Below are 16,089 nucleotides of genomic sequence, written 5' to 3' on the forward strand. Positions count from 1 at the left end.
TAACTACTGACGAAAATAATACTTAAAGCATTTTGTTTTTGAAAGTTGTTGAATATGACAACCTAATTTAACGATGTCTGAAGAAAATTTCCGCAATTTTTTTTAAAACGAATTACAAAAATAAGCATATTGTACAAACAAAATTAAAACGAAATCCTTAAGTTCAAACATGATGTAACACAGCTTATCAAATGGAAGATTCTCGACTTTCCGAGTCCAAGTCATGAAACATGGGCTTCGTATGGTACCAACGACCATGTGCGAGGATTGGCAACGGTGCTTCATTCTCCAAATACTTTCAATATTATTTTTTTCTTTTCTTTTTCTTTCTTTTTTTTATTTATTCTTTCTAATAGCGTACAGTGCACATTTGTGTAAGACAAAACTACAGTTCATTCAATCTACTTAGTAAGGGTTAGTAATAAATATTTAGTACTTCCCTGTATTTCAGGAGGCACTAAGAATAAGCATAAAACCTGATCCTATCATATTTAGAAGAATGTTAGAACCTGCTAATGAAATCTTGGAGATTGTTTTGGGATTTCTACGAAAAATTATGTGACCTGTTCTATTTACGGAAGCAACCATTAAAATCTTCGTGAACAACGTGAAGACAAACCAAAAATCCTGTTTCGTTTCTGAATTACACGCTTCGCAAAGATCGGGAAAATAAACTTGAAAGTTACATAATGCAGTTCTTTCCAAATGGCCAGTGTATGATGTTCGATCAGGCCCTTATGCTTGCTGCAGGCAGTTGATGAATCAATAAGAACAAGAACAGGAGAAAGTGGGGCGATTGGGATACCTAAGATATCGACTTAGTTACTGGATTGATTGATTGTTACACCACAGCTTCAATAACACTCAAGTTGCTTTGCTACTGCTACTGCACTAACTAAATGTGAGAAATAATTACTTCGCCGCAGAACATTAAGTTGGTAATGATCGTTCAGAGTGAGTCAAAAAAGTAGGCAATATTATCCAATTCAGAACGAACACATGCTTTTCTTTGTAGGCAGTACCTTCGAGATTTGAATGAAAATTCAGAGAGAGAAAATATCCGACTGAGCCGCGAACCTAACTCGAGCCTCAAGCTTACTACGCCGGTGCATTAATCTACCTATTCCGTTCTCCAAATACCCCGCACTTTTTCGTTCTTCGAATATTCACTAAATTCACACCTATAGGAACTATGATGTAAAGAAAAATAGGATGTTTCTTGCCTTTATCAAACATTCTTAGATGTCATATTTGATTTGGAAACTTCTTCCGGAGAATCCTCAACGTTCTGAACTGGGTATCATCGAGTAGTCCCGAATTATTTTCTCACGTTTTCTATACCGCTTCCTCTGAATTCATGTTTGAGCTAGTACTCTCAAAAGTTTGTTTCCAAATTCTTCCTCAGACTCATAACTCGCAAATGAAATTGATTTGACATGGTTCTGCAGAGAATATTATGCTTAATTTTGTAATATCATATCCCAAGCAATGTATTAGAAATTCTGAAACAAAATGTATACTTAACACATTATTCTCATTGTTTGTTAGAACAGTATCGATATATGCTACATTTCGGTGATTTAAGAGATTTGTAATCATACATACTTATTTAAATTACAACACTGAATTCTCGAAAGTCACGATAACCATCAATATTACGAAATTTAAAAGTACAATCAATAAAAGAATTTAGGGATCCTTTAAGTTTTGTATATATTCGAATTATGATCGTCTTAGACTATTAATGAAATATTTACTAATTAAATAGGAACAAAATTGCCTGAGTCATTTTAGCGAAAATAATCTTAAAAAAACTCAATCCTGAAGAGTAAACTATCCGTTGTAGAATCTTCCCAGACAATGACTTGTAATATAGTATAAGGTTCTAAGTGAGGAACAGAGGTACAAGCAATATAGTTAGAGCTGTTTCCGAAGAAAAAAAATCACTATTTTTTTAGTTTCATCATTCGGTAAACTACTCCTATTTTTGGAAGTAGGAAGAGACCCCTGCCCCCACTTGTTAGAGGAGTTTACAGAAACGTTAAGTTTAAAATTTGAACATTGAACGATCGGATACATTCAACGATATGGCTTCTAGGCGAGTGTACATACATCAGAAAGAAGGAACAGATAAATGGATGGATATTCAAACGTGTGAATTCATTGAAATCTAAGTAGATTTTTTAACAACCACCATACTTTCTTCATCGCTCAAAGTTAAAACTCTAGTAATAACCTATCGCAGAGATTCTTTTACATCCTCCTTTTACTCGTAAGTGTTAGGGGTTAGAGGTAGGTTGAAATGTTATGGATATTAATTTTATCAGTTTTCACTCGTAGAATCCCCCTCCCCCCAACCCAAGATACCTACTAAATAATTAAGTGGCATAGTGACACTACAAACTTAAACTAAAACTCTACTTAATCCACTTACTACATCTCCTACTACCTTGGCCATAGTGTCAAAGGCACGAGAGATGAGGCTTTTGTCATGAGCCAGACTCAGACCATCACCTGAGTCACCATTGGCAGGCAAACTATCGGCAGAACCCTCTTCTTCACCACTTCCATGGGTTGGTGACGATCGGTGTGGTATATTGTTATCTCCTACAAATACAAAATACTTGTCTGAGACATGTTGAGAAAACACACTACAGAAGAAAATTAGTGATTCTCTCTTCTTCAATGAAAATTATAAATGTTTGAGCTATATCTGCTCCAGTATTAGCATCCCCAAAGCAGAACTTTTTTTCAACCTTGCATTAAAATTACAAATAAAAATCAGAATATGTTACATTTCGGCGATTTCAAAGATAAATGCTATTCACACACAGTTATTTAAATTTCAAGACTAAATTTTCGAATTATAATCTTGTCAAAATGCCTGTAGAATAGTTCTGTTTTTAAAACTGGAGAAACTTGTTGCAGAAACTAGGAACATCCCGAAATTTAAAAGTATATAAGAAATTCTTCTCGGGTTACCATACATAAATTACATGCAAACTGGTAAAGAAAATAAGCAGTTTTGGTATATTCATGTCCAAAATGATTGTCGCATATCTATAACTGTCTTCTTGTAAGAATGTAATTTGAAATGATTTTGCAAGGTACTTTTAATACTGACACTATATGTATAATCGGGAAATGTATATTTGTGGTAAATTTCATAGGAAAAGAATTATAAATACGAAAATTAGAATGAGAAAAACAAAATGTTGCTAAATGGACAAGAAAGTTTTATTTTCATTTTATTGTTCTTATTTACTGCTCTTTTGACACAAAATTTGCCACATATGTCTTTGCCGATTATACACATACTAACGTTGTAAGAAGAGCGAGTTCGTTATCAAATTATATTCCTGCAACACATTTATAGACATGACTGTACATAGTAGAAAGAAAATTTATTTATCTCTGAAATAACTTACAGTATAATTTCAAGGAATTTACATTTTAATAAAAATCAATTTTCTTAAATTCTTTAACAAACTACAACAATGTTTGACAGTACAAATGTGACCCTTAACTAAATATATCGCACAAGTATCAAGTAACTAGAAATGCAAATGGTTTATATATATATGCTTCATTATACCAGTCAAAATCATACACTCTATGGAGCTAGTCTGTGGACTTGTGTTCTAGCAGAGATTAATCTCACTCTCACTGTATGCACTTTGAGATAGAAATTTCGTTCACCACTTTAATAGCAAACGTAAATGGAGGACAGCTATTGACATGCCATCACTGTGTGTGTCGCTGTACTGTTGAGTTATTACTCGTTTTCGCTATTTCAATAAAACTTGAATCATCTTTTTGTAACTCTGACAGAAATACTTTACTTACGGTACTAAATTAAAAGAAAGTAAGGACTTTAGTAAATGCTATACGAAAATGTAGCAATATGCCTTATAACCGCCACCAGATTATAGAAGTATTTTTCGTGGACGCTCTGTATATTTCGTAAAGACAGTGATTATTTTTTCGATTTATACTTTATTCTGCGACGCAAATAAGTTCTTTCTTCGGTGGGAATTGCTTCCTTCCCACGCAACTAGACAAAGAAGTCTCAATTACTAGCTGACCAGATGTTTGTGCACCGGAATGGCACCGACCTTATTGCTTTTGCAGTTCCTTATCTGTACTTTCACACGCCCGAGTTATCGCAATGTCTCGTGCATCGTGGACAGTGGACTAAAATTAACATAAATGCTTTTCCGTATTCTGTTTGCATGTGCATACAGGTGATTTAACTGAGTGGTTTTTAGAATGAACTGCCAACACTCTTCAGTCAACCATTGCAAGCTATTAGCCGGTGAAGGACGTTTACTTACGGCTAGCCCCAATCAGTAAGTCCCAGGTTCATAAACCTTGTGCGCCAAATAAGTTTTAAACGCGCCCTCCAACATCGGCATTCCACTTCGGAAATTATTTCGCTGAAGACTCACGTCGACTCTTCAGGACTGTTTGGAGTAGCAACCAGGTTACTACGTGGGATTACCCCGGCGACCCTTTCCCCAGTGCTAATCCCTCAAGTGCGTCGATGGTGTGAGAAAAGCATTTATAGTGAAATCTCAGTCATAATCTCCTATATAAAAATCACAGTGATAAAAAGGGCTACAATATAGTGAAATGTAAAGTGCGATTTTGATAGTGGAAATTATTATATATATTCTGTGTTCAGTGTTGTGATCATTTTTCTTCGTTATTTTTTTAAATAGTATTCTAATAAATAAGTATAGTGTTATTTAATCCAGTGTGTTTTCGTTGTGTGTGTGAATGATATTTGTGTTCGTTATGGTCTGGATGACCGTCTGATCGTCCGTGAGGTTTTCGAAACGAGACATCCGAACCTCTCGGCGCCTAATGCTCATCTTATCATTGAGACCGACGAGCGATTTGGAAACAATTTGTAATCCCTTCTTGGAGAGGTCCTTCAACGTCCTACCCACGTAAGTCCAGGTCTCCAGGAGAATACTCATTGGCAGGACCACGGGGGACCACGCAGGACAGACTATTAATAGTCGATTACAAATAAATGGCAGCCCGAACAGCGACCCGATACCTGGTTGGTTACAGCCTCATCCCGTAATAGAAGTCACCTTTTGTGAGAACACAGCTGTCATTTTCACTTCAAGGATTATTATATTTTTAGATTTTTTGGAATCTGATATATTTCATTAATCTTTATTCTAGCCGAGAAGTTTTAATCCACAACTTACATTCATTATTGCCTAGAAAGTAAAATTCACTCACCTGTACTTTTGCTCAAGGCCGGATGACCTATAAGCCCTAAGTCTGATAGACTAAATGCCGTTGGCAGCCCTGCTGCTAAGGATTCCATTCCTAAATCCTTACGGATGAAAATCTTGTTGTTAGGGTTTGAGGACAGAATGGAACCACTGTTGTTGGTTGACAAAGAATACTCTCTCTTCTCGGTGATAGGTTTCCGCTCATGCTGGACGGCTAGAACATGGGGAGCTTGAAATGTTTCTCTTGTCTGTTTCATACCTTACTTATTAGTTTTACAAGGTTACAAGGTTTTCAAAATACAAATTTCTAGATTTCGAAGCAATTTTTAAGTTTGCAATGAATGAAAATAAAAATTAAAATCAATTAAATACTTTACGGAGTCAAAATTCGTAAGTTGTCATTACTCCATCTGGAAAATATGAGATGAGTATCGTACCAGTTCTAGATTATACCTCTATGAAAAATACTTTCACTTCATTAATTACCTGTAGCGGGAGTATTCAGAATAAAATATATGAATTTGATTATTTCTGAACATATATACAATTTTGCTTTTGATAATAATCACATCTTTACGAGAGACTCGAGCATCAAAAATAAATATATAAAATACAATAAAATAAATAAATAAATGGAAATGAATATCAAATTACACGATATGTCTGCAAATAAATTTAGTACTAATATCCTCATATACATAAGGAAGTTTCAAAAAAGGGAAACGAAACTAAATTTTTAGCTATTTGTTAATTCCTAAATCATTTTAGATATATTTTAGAAGTACGAAAATGATATTAAGAAAATTTACTGTATGCAACACAGGAATCTTTGAATTATAATAATGAAGAAATATTACTCTTTGCACAGTCACAGTCAAAAGTAATTTCCTTTTATAACATTTCTTTGAACAATAACATCTGAGATGATTTATCTAGATACAATATTTCCCATTGTGACTACATTTTCTTTTAAATTAAGAACAGCAAATAAAACTAAATTAAAACTGGATATTTCCTTTGAAAATCATTACAAAATAAAACTATATCAAAAAAATTCAATTTTCAAATGCAGTTTTACCAGCAGTGTTAGAACGAAGTATTATTTTTATATTTGCGTCCAGGATAGACAGTCACAGATAAAAAGATAGTAAGATTACTCTTACCTCTCTTGCTATCAATCACATATAAAACACTTTTAGTCAATATGTTTCGAGTAAATATCTGTACTTACAAGGACACGATAAAAAGGGTAAAATGAACAATGGAAAAACAACAATTTTGGTTCAATAAACATACGTAAAACTAAGTGTTATAATAATAATTCTCTAACCACTCTGTTATATAATCACTGAACTTGATTGCAGTTCAATGTCCTTTTCAGCACTAAGGGGAGAAACCTCCTGTTAAGGTGGAATCCAAATCACTACTAACGTTTGTATCTGAGAGAAGTAGTTACATCAGAAATCAAGCCCAGAACCATGCGCATCATCTCCCTAGGTACGAAGACAGATGTCCCATTCCATTACTTTTTTTTTACCTTTCTCCACTATACTCACAAGAGAACATCTTATATTGATAGTGTTGACAAATCAAACAATGTGCAATCGATAGAGAAGTGAAAAAAAGTGAGAAATCCAAAGTTTACGGGCCAATACGCAGAAACAGAGGAGATGCAGAGTAAAGAAGAATCTAGAACAGCGTTTCCCAACCGGTGTGCCGCGGCACACTGGTGTGCCGTGAATGGGCCGCTGGTGTGCCGCGGGGAAATCGTAAGAAAATTATTAATTCTATAAAAATCAAATTGCAAGACATAAGGGAAAATGTATATTTGTATTTCACATTAATATGAACCTCTACTGTGAATCTACAATTTTAAGTTTCATACCGTGTTACTCTTGTATACAATTTTAATGTTGAAAAAAGTAGTTATCATTGTTGTGACTATTGTTGCTCCTTTATTGTTGCAGACTATTTCGTAACTTGAAATTTTAAAATATCATTCAAGCCTTTCGACAAAGTAAACATGCATACAAATTACCTACATTTGTGTCTTAAAGCTCAAGAGATTTGTTTATCTGTTCGTTATTTAGTTATCTATCTTCTTAGTGAAAGGTTGGATACATTTTTCCAAAAAAAAAAACGTAGTTTTGCAAACCTGAGTCCAATATTTCATTGAATTGTTTTCTATTTTTAAATTAGAATGAAAAGAAGCATAATGATTAACCACGGGGGAAAACCAGTGTTCGAGCTTTCTTTCCTGTGAGAAGGAGATCAGTAATCAGAAAAAAAATACCACGGTATTTACAAATAATATCTATGAGTGTGCCGCGAGAATTCTAGTTACACCCGTAGTGTGCCGCAAGTTGAAAAAGGTTGGGAAACGCTGATCTAGAATCATGTGAAGATAGCAGTGCAAAAGATACACTGACAAAGAAAGCACTTCAAAATGATTAAAGAAATCAAAATGATATTTACACAACAGTATAGTAAACAAACATTGTACCCACAGACATGCTCAATTACATCATATGTAATGCAGTGTTGCCAACTGAGCACAAAATGAAGTTTTGTTAAATGACATGAACACAAATAATAACATCTAGAAAATCTAATTAGGGGTAGAACCATACCTGTAAAGTCGTGATATATAGTGTTGCCAACGTTTGAAGATAGGCCTATATGAATATCGGATGTAGAAGAGAACATACAGTACTCGATTCTAACTAGTTGAAACCAAAATATGAAACCACAAACAATAATATAATCATTGAAGCACGAAAATAAGGGACGAAGTAGTGTCGAAGCAAGTTTGCCCAAGTGGAAAATCAGAATAGTATCACACACAACACACAAAACTGAAATGATGCATGCTCTTGGATTGAGAATTGATTAGCAGGCTCACGTTTCTGATGCACGTAATATTGTATCACCTCACACATTATTGGTAATCATTTTTTCAGTGTTGCTGTTGATAAAGGGTTCCGCATTGTGTTGGTAATGTATGTTCTACATCCGAAATTCATATAGGCCTATCTTCAAATGTTGGCAACACGTACATCATGACTTCACAGGTATAGTTCTAATCATAATTAGATTTTCTAAATGCTATAATTTGTGTTCCGTGCCATTTAACAAAACTTCATTTTGTGCTCAGTTGGCAACACTGCATTACATATGATGTTATTGAGCAAGTCTGTGGGTAGGGTTGGCTGGTTTAAACCAAGGTGGTTTAAACCAGCTGTTTTTTTTAAAAAAAAACTGGTTTAAACCAAAAAACGAAAAATGTTCGTAAAAGTATGTGTTCGTAAAATCTTGATGAACACACATTTGTGAGTTATCACGTTTCACTCCCATATATTATTCGTATTATATTCAGACCTAAATTCCCCATTCAGTATTCAAAGGTTATGCTACAAAAGCAACTTTTGTTCTTTTTATAACTTTATGAATTTCTTTTGTGATTTTCTTATAGTTTGTTATTATTGTCATGCAATTACAATCAAAGAAAAATTCTAAATATTGTTTCGTTTTAATAATGTTTACTGTTGGTAAAATACGTCGAAGTGCCGTACTTTTTGTGGGGGAAGAGGGTCATACAAAACCCCACCCGAGGCATTTATTGAAATCAGAAGTATCTTTGGTATCTATTTATGTATAAATGGGTCAGAAACAAAGTGGATTTAAATAATTCCTATCTTTAATCACTTTTCTTACTGATATGCAAATTAAGTCGTTGCATTTCTTTAACTTGGACTAATAAAAGTTGTAGTAAACTAACTTGGACTAAATTAGTTCTTCTGTACTCTGCAGTATTTTGAAATTGTCCATATGTAATTCTGTATAATGGTTTCACTTGTGCAACTGTTTATTTTTTTGTCCTTGTGAACTGGTCCTTGACAATTATATTAACAAGTATGTAAAGATCAGTACAATGTATTTTTATCAGAAGTCCTTCGTGAGTGAGTTGGCAGACGTATCGCCAGTTAATCCTGGTTTCGAGTTCAAATAGAGGAAAATTTCTCTCAGATTTAAGCCGAGAAGCGGTTTGGATTTCGCTTTGGACACCAAGGCGAAACAAACTTATTTCTGTCCATATGTGATATAAATACATAGAGCAAATTATTTAAACCAAAAAAACCTGGTTTAAACAAAAAAAAAAAAAAAGGGTTTAAACCAAAGAACCTGTTTTTTTGTTGTTTTTTTTCAATAAAAACCACGGTTTTTGCCAACCCTGTCTGTGGGTACAATGTTTCCTTACTATACTGTTGTGTAAATACCATTTTGATTACTTTAATCATTTTGAAGTTCTTTCTGTGTCAGTGTATCTTTTCCATTGCTATCTTCACATAATTCTAGATTCTTCTTTCCTCTGTATCTCCTGTATTTTTGGGTGTCGGCCCGTAAAACTTTGGATTTATCACTTTTCTTCACTCCTCTATCGATTGCACATTGTTGGATTGGGCAATGCTACTATCAATATAAGATGTTCCCTTGTCAGTCTGGCAACACGATCAGCTGATCCTACTTTTCAACATTACTCGACGCTTCAGATACTTTTTTCCCTCCTACTTTTATACCTTCACCTCATACTGTACCTTTTTCTTGGGTTTGTGTGTGTGTAATAATATTGTCACTGTTTTCTGATAAGTACTTTATATATTGCTTCTTGAGATTTTCCTCAAGCAATTTGTTCCAATAGTGTAGACAGAAAGATTGACACTAAGCATTACCTGTCGGTTGATTTGGAACCCAGGCTATACGAGATGTGGACCTACAGCTTAACGTAGGATTTGAACCACACGAGCTCTCACCAGAAATTGAATCCGGGTCTCCCGCGTCAAAGGCGCGTACGCTAACCCCGTAGTGTCGAAGTAGCTCAACATTACTTGTTGCCTAATAGGTATTCCTAGTACAATTCACACGAACAATTCGCCGGTAAAGGCACGTACAGACGTAACAGATTTTTTTAATTTTACAGGAAAGCGATTTGAAATTTTTCGTATAACGTTATACCTAACTATTAATTTCATTTCCAACACAGTGTTGTGAAAGTTTGTACTGAGGAAGCTTTGACCTTAGTGTTTCTGAAGATAGTGTTAAAGGTTGACCATATCGTACTTTTCGCGGAAAAAAGTGTGCCTCAATCAGTTAAGCCCTTCCGCCGCTTTTCTTCTAAAGAAAAAGTTTTAAGTTACGCCCTTGAGAAATTAAAAATAAGATACTGCAATAATGTTAACCGTTCAAGAATACACTGATGACTAGGAATGAAGTCGAGCCGGGGAGCGCCTAGGCGATGCCCTAGTACTTTTCTTGCTGCCAGAGCATCGCTTCGGCACGTTTTCAGTTACTGGTGTACCGTTCTGAACATTCCTTTGCAAAAAAGTTTTCATGTTCTGCGGTTTGAACTCAGAAAGTATGGAAGTACCATAGTGTTTGTGGCTATTTATTATTATTATTATTATTATTATTATTATTTAGTAGTAGTAGTAGTAGTAGTAGTAGTAGTAGAAGAAGCAGAAAAAATGATCAACAACGCAAGTTTGAGAAATACAATGATTAGCATGTCTACAATTCTGTTGAAAATATTCCACAATACTTCTTACTCTTAAAACATTAACAATGTGTTTTCTCGAAATCAGAATAATCAAATAACGGAAGTAAATTCTGATACTATTTTTTACGAAAATTATACTAAAATGCCCAGTAACGAACCGATCATTCTTTAAAAAAATCTCTTTTTTTTTTTTTTTTAGCAATTTTTGTGACTTGAGAAGTTCAACAGTGTACCGTAATTAGTCATTCATTCAGAGGTTACTCCAAAAGAAACGTAAAAATATTATTTGACTGTAACTGTACAAAAACATGATATAACTTCCTGATTTATTTCACATCATTGAAGTATTTTCTTCTTATTTCTTTCATACTGTTTTTCTAGAGAACCTTGATAAACAATTAAAATATCTGATATGATTTTCTTGTTAGGAACAACATTCCATTCGATCCGATGAGATTATTCTTCAAATTTTCTCCCGCACAGCAACTGTCCTAATTTAGAAAAGATGGACAAAAGGGAACAAATTTCAGTTACTCTAGTTTTCATGTAGTTTTACCAAATGCTAAATTACTTCATTTTTACATGAACAGAAATGCTATTGAAAGAGAAATATTTCACTGTAAATTCAGTACGTAATTGAGGTATTTGTTTCTTAAACTTAATACATTTATTAAGTATCTATTTCTTTGCATTCCTTTCAAATGAATCTCTGCTAGTTAAAGATGGCATGCATTATATTTAATAGGAACAAAATAAAAAAGAAAACTTACAACGTAAAGGAAAGTAGCAGAACAGAAAATCTACACTACATCAGACAGAGACAAAAACAAAATATAAACACAAACCACCCAATAAATTTTTGAGATCCTTACAATCACTTCGCATGCCCATGACCAGGCACTTCTGGAGGCGGCAGTACTGGCACCTGTTTCTGTGGTGCTTAGTTACTTCACAATTCTTGTTACCACGACACTGGTAGCCTAGCTGTTTGCGAATAGACCTCTTGAAAAATCCCTTGCATCCCTCGCAACTAATGGCACCATAATGTCGTCCTGAGAAATAATAAATTTCTTCATTAAAATATACTGAGTGTTAAATCAATGTAAAAGAGTGGGAAAACGAAACTTCACTCATACTATTGAAAATGAAGTTTCAAATCCATTATTCTTAATAACTGTACTTCATACTTAATAACGACACTGGTAAATCACTGTTTCTCAATGCAACAATAATTATACTTCACAACATTTACGAAATAATAGTAATTAAAATTACTATATACACGTGGACGGGAACTTAGTATTAGGTATAATTATAGACTACACCAGTAGTTTCCAACTGATGTGTCAAGCAGTTCCACAGGGTGTCACAAAGTTTAAAAGTCATAAAGCATTTAATAATTAGTTAAAATCAATTTTGAAACAGACAGAACAAGTCAACGCTTTCACAGGCAGCAACAAAGATCAGTACTACACAGTCACTACTTCATAGAAACTCATACGCTTACACTATTACAATTTATGTAACTACGAGTGGAATACCTGCACGGGGAGAACAGATGTACGCTAAATATTTGAATCCTCTTCCACCTTAGGATACGAATTTCAATTAAACTAATTATGATAATCCATAAGATAGTCTACTTTTGGCATAAATTTTTAAACACCCTACCCCTATAGAATACAAAGTTTCATCGAAGTGACACGATAAAAGACACCCTGAAGCAGATACTGTTTCAAAAGTTACTTAAAACGGGTCAGCCGTTTTCCCTACTCCGAAAACTATGAATCCGACACAATTCTCGGTCATTTTGGATATTTTATTCTTCACTCCTTCTCATCTACCATACTGATGGAGGCTGAACTTGGACTTAACGGCATCGGGAATGTCAGCATTCATATTAATGACCATGCAAACTATTTATTCGACATTAATATCTGTAGGTTTTTGACTATTTTTACGTCACCTTTACCTACTCACACTCCTAATAGAGCTAGCAATGTCTTACTCCACAGCAATTTTACTCACCTTGTAAATTATACGTGTACACTCCGCAGCAAAAAACCTGCAACATGAGTATGTAAGTTTATTGTGAAACTACATCTAACAACCCAGGGAATCAACACAATGTTTAAGTGGCACGAATCACGCAATAGAAACCTCGGCGTCCTCCCCTGCGCACTTATTTTGGAGCAAAAGACTTTGTCGTGTCACAATAAACATACAATCTCATGTTGAAGGTTTTTGTTCTGGACCGTACCAAGTTTAGTTGAAGCAATTCATGGGTTTAAGAGTTATAATGGAACATATTACATAATATGTACAGTGTGTTCCACGAATAACACTAAAGCCCTTCTTCTGAAGAAACCAAGGCAAATAGAAACATGAAACAGTTTGTAACCTTCAAGGGACATAAAAGACAACATTATGCTGATAAGGAAAATCCCCCATGAGAGGGGCCCAAGGGGGTTACGGGGGGTAACTCCAAAATTTTAAATAGCAACCCCATGGTGTGGTACTTCGTTTGAAAGGTAACCACGTGTAAAGACCAGTTCTGGAAACCGCATGTCGCTAGCGTATTCCTGACCAACATGGCAGCCATCCGTAAAGTACGGTCGAAGTACGTTCCACGCAGAACACCAAGGCCCGTCTCCTGAAGAAATCAAGGCGGATAGAAACATATTCTAGTTTTAGTTTTATTCGTGGAACGCACTGTATATACAGATGTATAAGCAATGCATTCGACTTTGCCTTTATCATTAAGTATCAAGATAATTAACGACAGACAACGCCGAGGCGTTGCTCCTGTAAATTTTCCAAGCCAGCTAACGTGGCCGCTCTTGCCTAAGCTTGGGCTTAAATATCATCGGGTTTGGCACTCAACAGCTAAGCAACCTAGAAAACACGATGAACCCCAATGAATTAGAAAGTAATCCCAGTCATTCAATTTCTCACCCTCCACACCGATGGAGACTGAATTTGTACTTTAACGGTATCTGAAGTGTGCAGCAACCCGGAAAACTATGGATTTTACATTCATATCGGTTGTTTTTGATTGTTTTTGCATGTCACTTCCTTCCCACCCCTTAGAAGTGTTAATGGGTGGTTCCTCCATATGGTCTTCAAGGCTTCTTTAGTTTTCTTGCACCCCAAACATATTTTTTTACCTCCCATTTCCTCCATCACTGCGTTCAATATCTACTCCCTCTTCAAGCTCGGGAACATGTTTTCACATCAATGTTAAACAACGACCTACCTTTTATACATCGCGTGTTATTCAGTCTGTCCATAAACTCCTTAGAATTTTTAACACTGTTAACTCTCCTGCTCCCTCCTTAATACTTCAGCTATCCTCTTGACCTTCTTCTTCAAAGTTTCACACAGATTCCCTCGGTAATCAAGCACCGGCCTCAGTTTTATCACTTAGACAACTTAACAAATTTGTGAAAGAAATAGAGGATTAGGAGAAGGGGCACTCGAATTGGAAGCAGAAGAAAAAGGGGGCATTGTGTTTCTAGGCATGAAAATAAGCAGTAAGGGAGAAGAGTTGATAACAGAATGGTTTCAGAAAAAGTGTGCATCAGGGGACTTGTCATAAAAGGAGCGATGTTGATCGATCAACGAAGAAAAACTCCACAGAAAATATGGAAGAGATGATAATGTGGATTAGTAGTGACAGAAAGAAGGCAGAAGATATAGAGAAATTTCATAAGCAAGTGGAGACCAACGGATATGATAAAGGAAAGCTAAGAATGGAAAGGATACGAAGGAAGGACCAGAATAGTAAGCAGAAGGGAAAGAAGAAAGAAGACAGAGGAAGAGAAGAAGACATGATAGGAAATATAAAGTATAGGGGAAGGCACGGAAAAAAAAATAGGGAACGTTGTTACGTACAGGAAAGGGAGTAAGAGACTACCGGATGTGTTACGCATGAGAAAGAAGAAAAAAGGGAAAAAGAAAATACGAGAGGAGCTGATGGAAAAAAAAAAGAGGAATGGTTTACAAGGTAAGATGCAGTGATTGTAGTAGTTGTTATATTGATGAAACTGGAGGAAAAAAAAGCAGTTAAAACAACACAAAGATGATGTGAGATTGGAAAGAGAAAGAAATGCCATTTTTGAACACGTGAGGAACACGGGACATAATATTAATTGATGCGAGATGTTACTTAATGAATTGGATTGGAGTTAGTGGTGAATTGAAATATTAGCACGAGAACAAAGGACATTGATAAGAAAGTGGAAGGAGGCCAGATTTATTGAAAAGGAGCAGGGCTGTGTTATGAATTGGAATGCAGGACTTAAAATTGACGAACAGCGGGGAAAGTTATTGGAAAGTTTTCTAACGAACCAGAAATGGAAAGGGATTTGTTGTGTTTAGTTTCACTTTTGTCAACTTTTATTATGATTGGCTGACTCCGTTTTGATCAGCCAATCAGCGTTTAGATTCATTTTCCGGAATCCTATTATATTTAGATGTAACACACTTGTTTTTAGAGTGTCTGATGAAGTCAATATGTTCAGTTAGTTGGCGAAACTGTCACACAGTTATTATTTTAAAATAAACGTTGCTTTGTTCAGTGATTGTTGTTTTTTTTTATGTGTGGGAACACAGAAATCATTAGGAGTTATTCACTCATGTGATTATGAACAACGAGCCATTAATTCGACATTTTTACTGGAAAAAATCAACACTTTGGTGTGCTGAGTGGAAACTGGCGTTGCGATGGTGAAGAATAATGCAACCATTTCGGTCTGTTTTACACAATTCACTGAAGATCTCTGGCAAACAAACTATTGTATACCACTTATAATCCGTCTTCTAAATGTATGGTTGCCACATGTTCGGTATAAAGCAAGAAACAAGCAATTATTTTCTTGACAGCACTCCTCGAATAAACCGGGTTCGTGTGAATATATCTAAGTTTCTTCCCCTGTAGTGATGTGGTACACCCAATTTGACTAATCTCGGTTGAATTTTTTGAACATTTCTTTACACCAACTAACACAAGCCTCTTTTCGAGCCTTGGTCAAATTGTGTAAGATCTAACAGTTTAAAAATTACCGTACGTTTAGGTGACCAGGCAAAATTGCATGTATTGCTTTCATGTCAATGTGCAAGGATAACTGAATCTTACAGTATGTCATGTGCTTATCTCTCTCAATCATTTCACGCACGGCATCAACATTACTGGCAACAGACGTGGATGGACGACCTTTACGAAACTCATCACTGAGAAATGTGCAACCACGCTGGAATTTGGAAAACTAATTGTACACAGTC

At 35.2% G+C, this 16,089-nt stretch overlaps 1 protein-coding gene across 12 annotated transcripts in view; it reads right to left on the reverse strand.

The window, feature by feature from the left end:
* The window catches only part of Hr78 (Hormone-receptor-like in 78), a 240,782-nt gene that overhangs the window by 65,046 nt on the left and 159,647 nt on the right, over window positions 1-16,089 (reverse strand). For 8 of the 12 annotated variants that reach the window (XM_081762701.1, XM_081762697.1, XM_081762698.1 and 5 more), the window contains 3 exons: window positions 11,652-11,858; window positions 5,257-5,481; window positions 2,435-2,607 (listed from right to left, as the gene is read on the reverse strand). In XM_081762701.1, coding sequence (XP_081618827.1) covers window positions 2,435-2,607; window positions 5,257-5,481; window positions 11,652-11,858 — 605 coding nt within the window. The remainder of the gene's footprint in view (window positions 1-2,434; window positions 2,608-5,256; window positions 5,482-11,651; window positions 11,859-16,089) is intronic. The other 4 variants (XM_081762702.1, XM_081762703.1, XM_081762704.1 and 1 more) reach the window with 4 other exon arrangements.

Source organism: Thermobia domestica, chromosome 6, assembly GCF_964235325.1.
Source record: "Thermobia domestica chromosome 6, izTheDome1.hap1.1, whole genome shotgun sequence".
Classification (NCBI taxonomy): Eukaryota; Metazoa; Arthropoda; class Insecta; order Zygentoma; family Lepismatidae; genus Thermobia; species Thermobia domestica.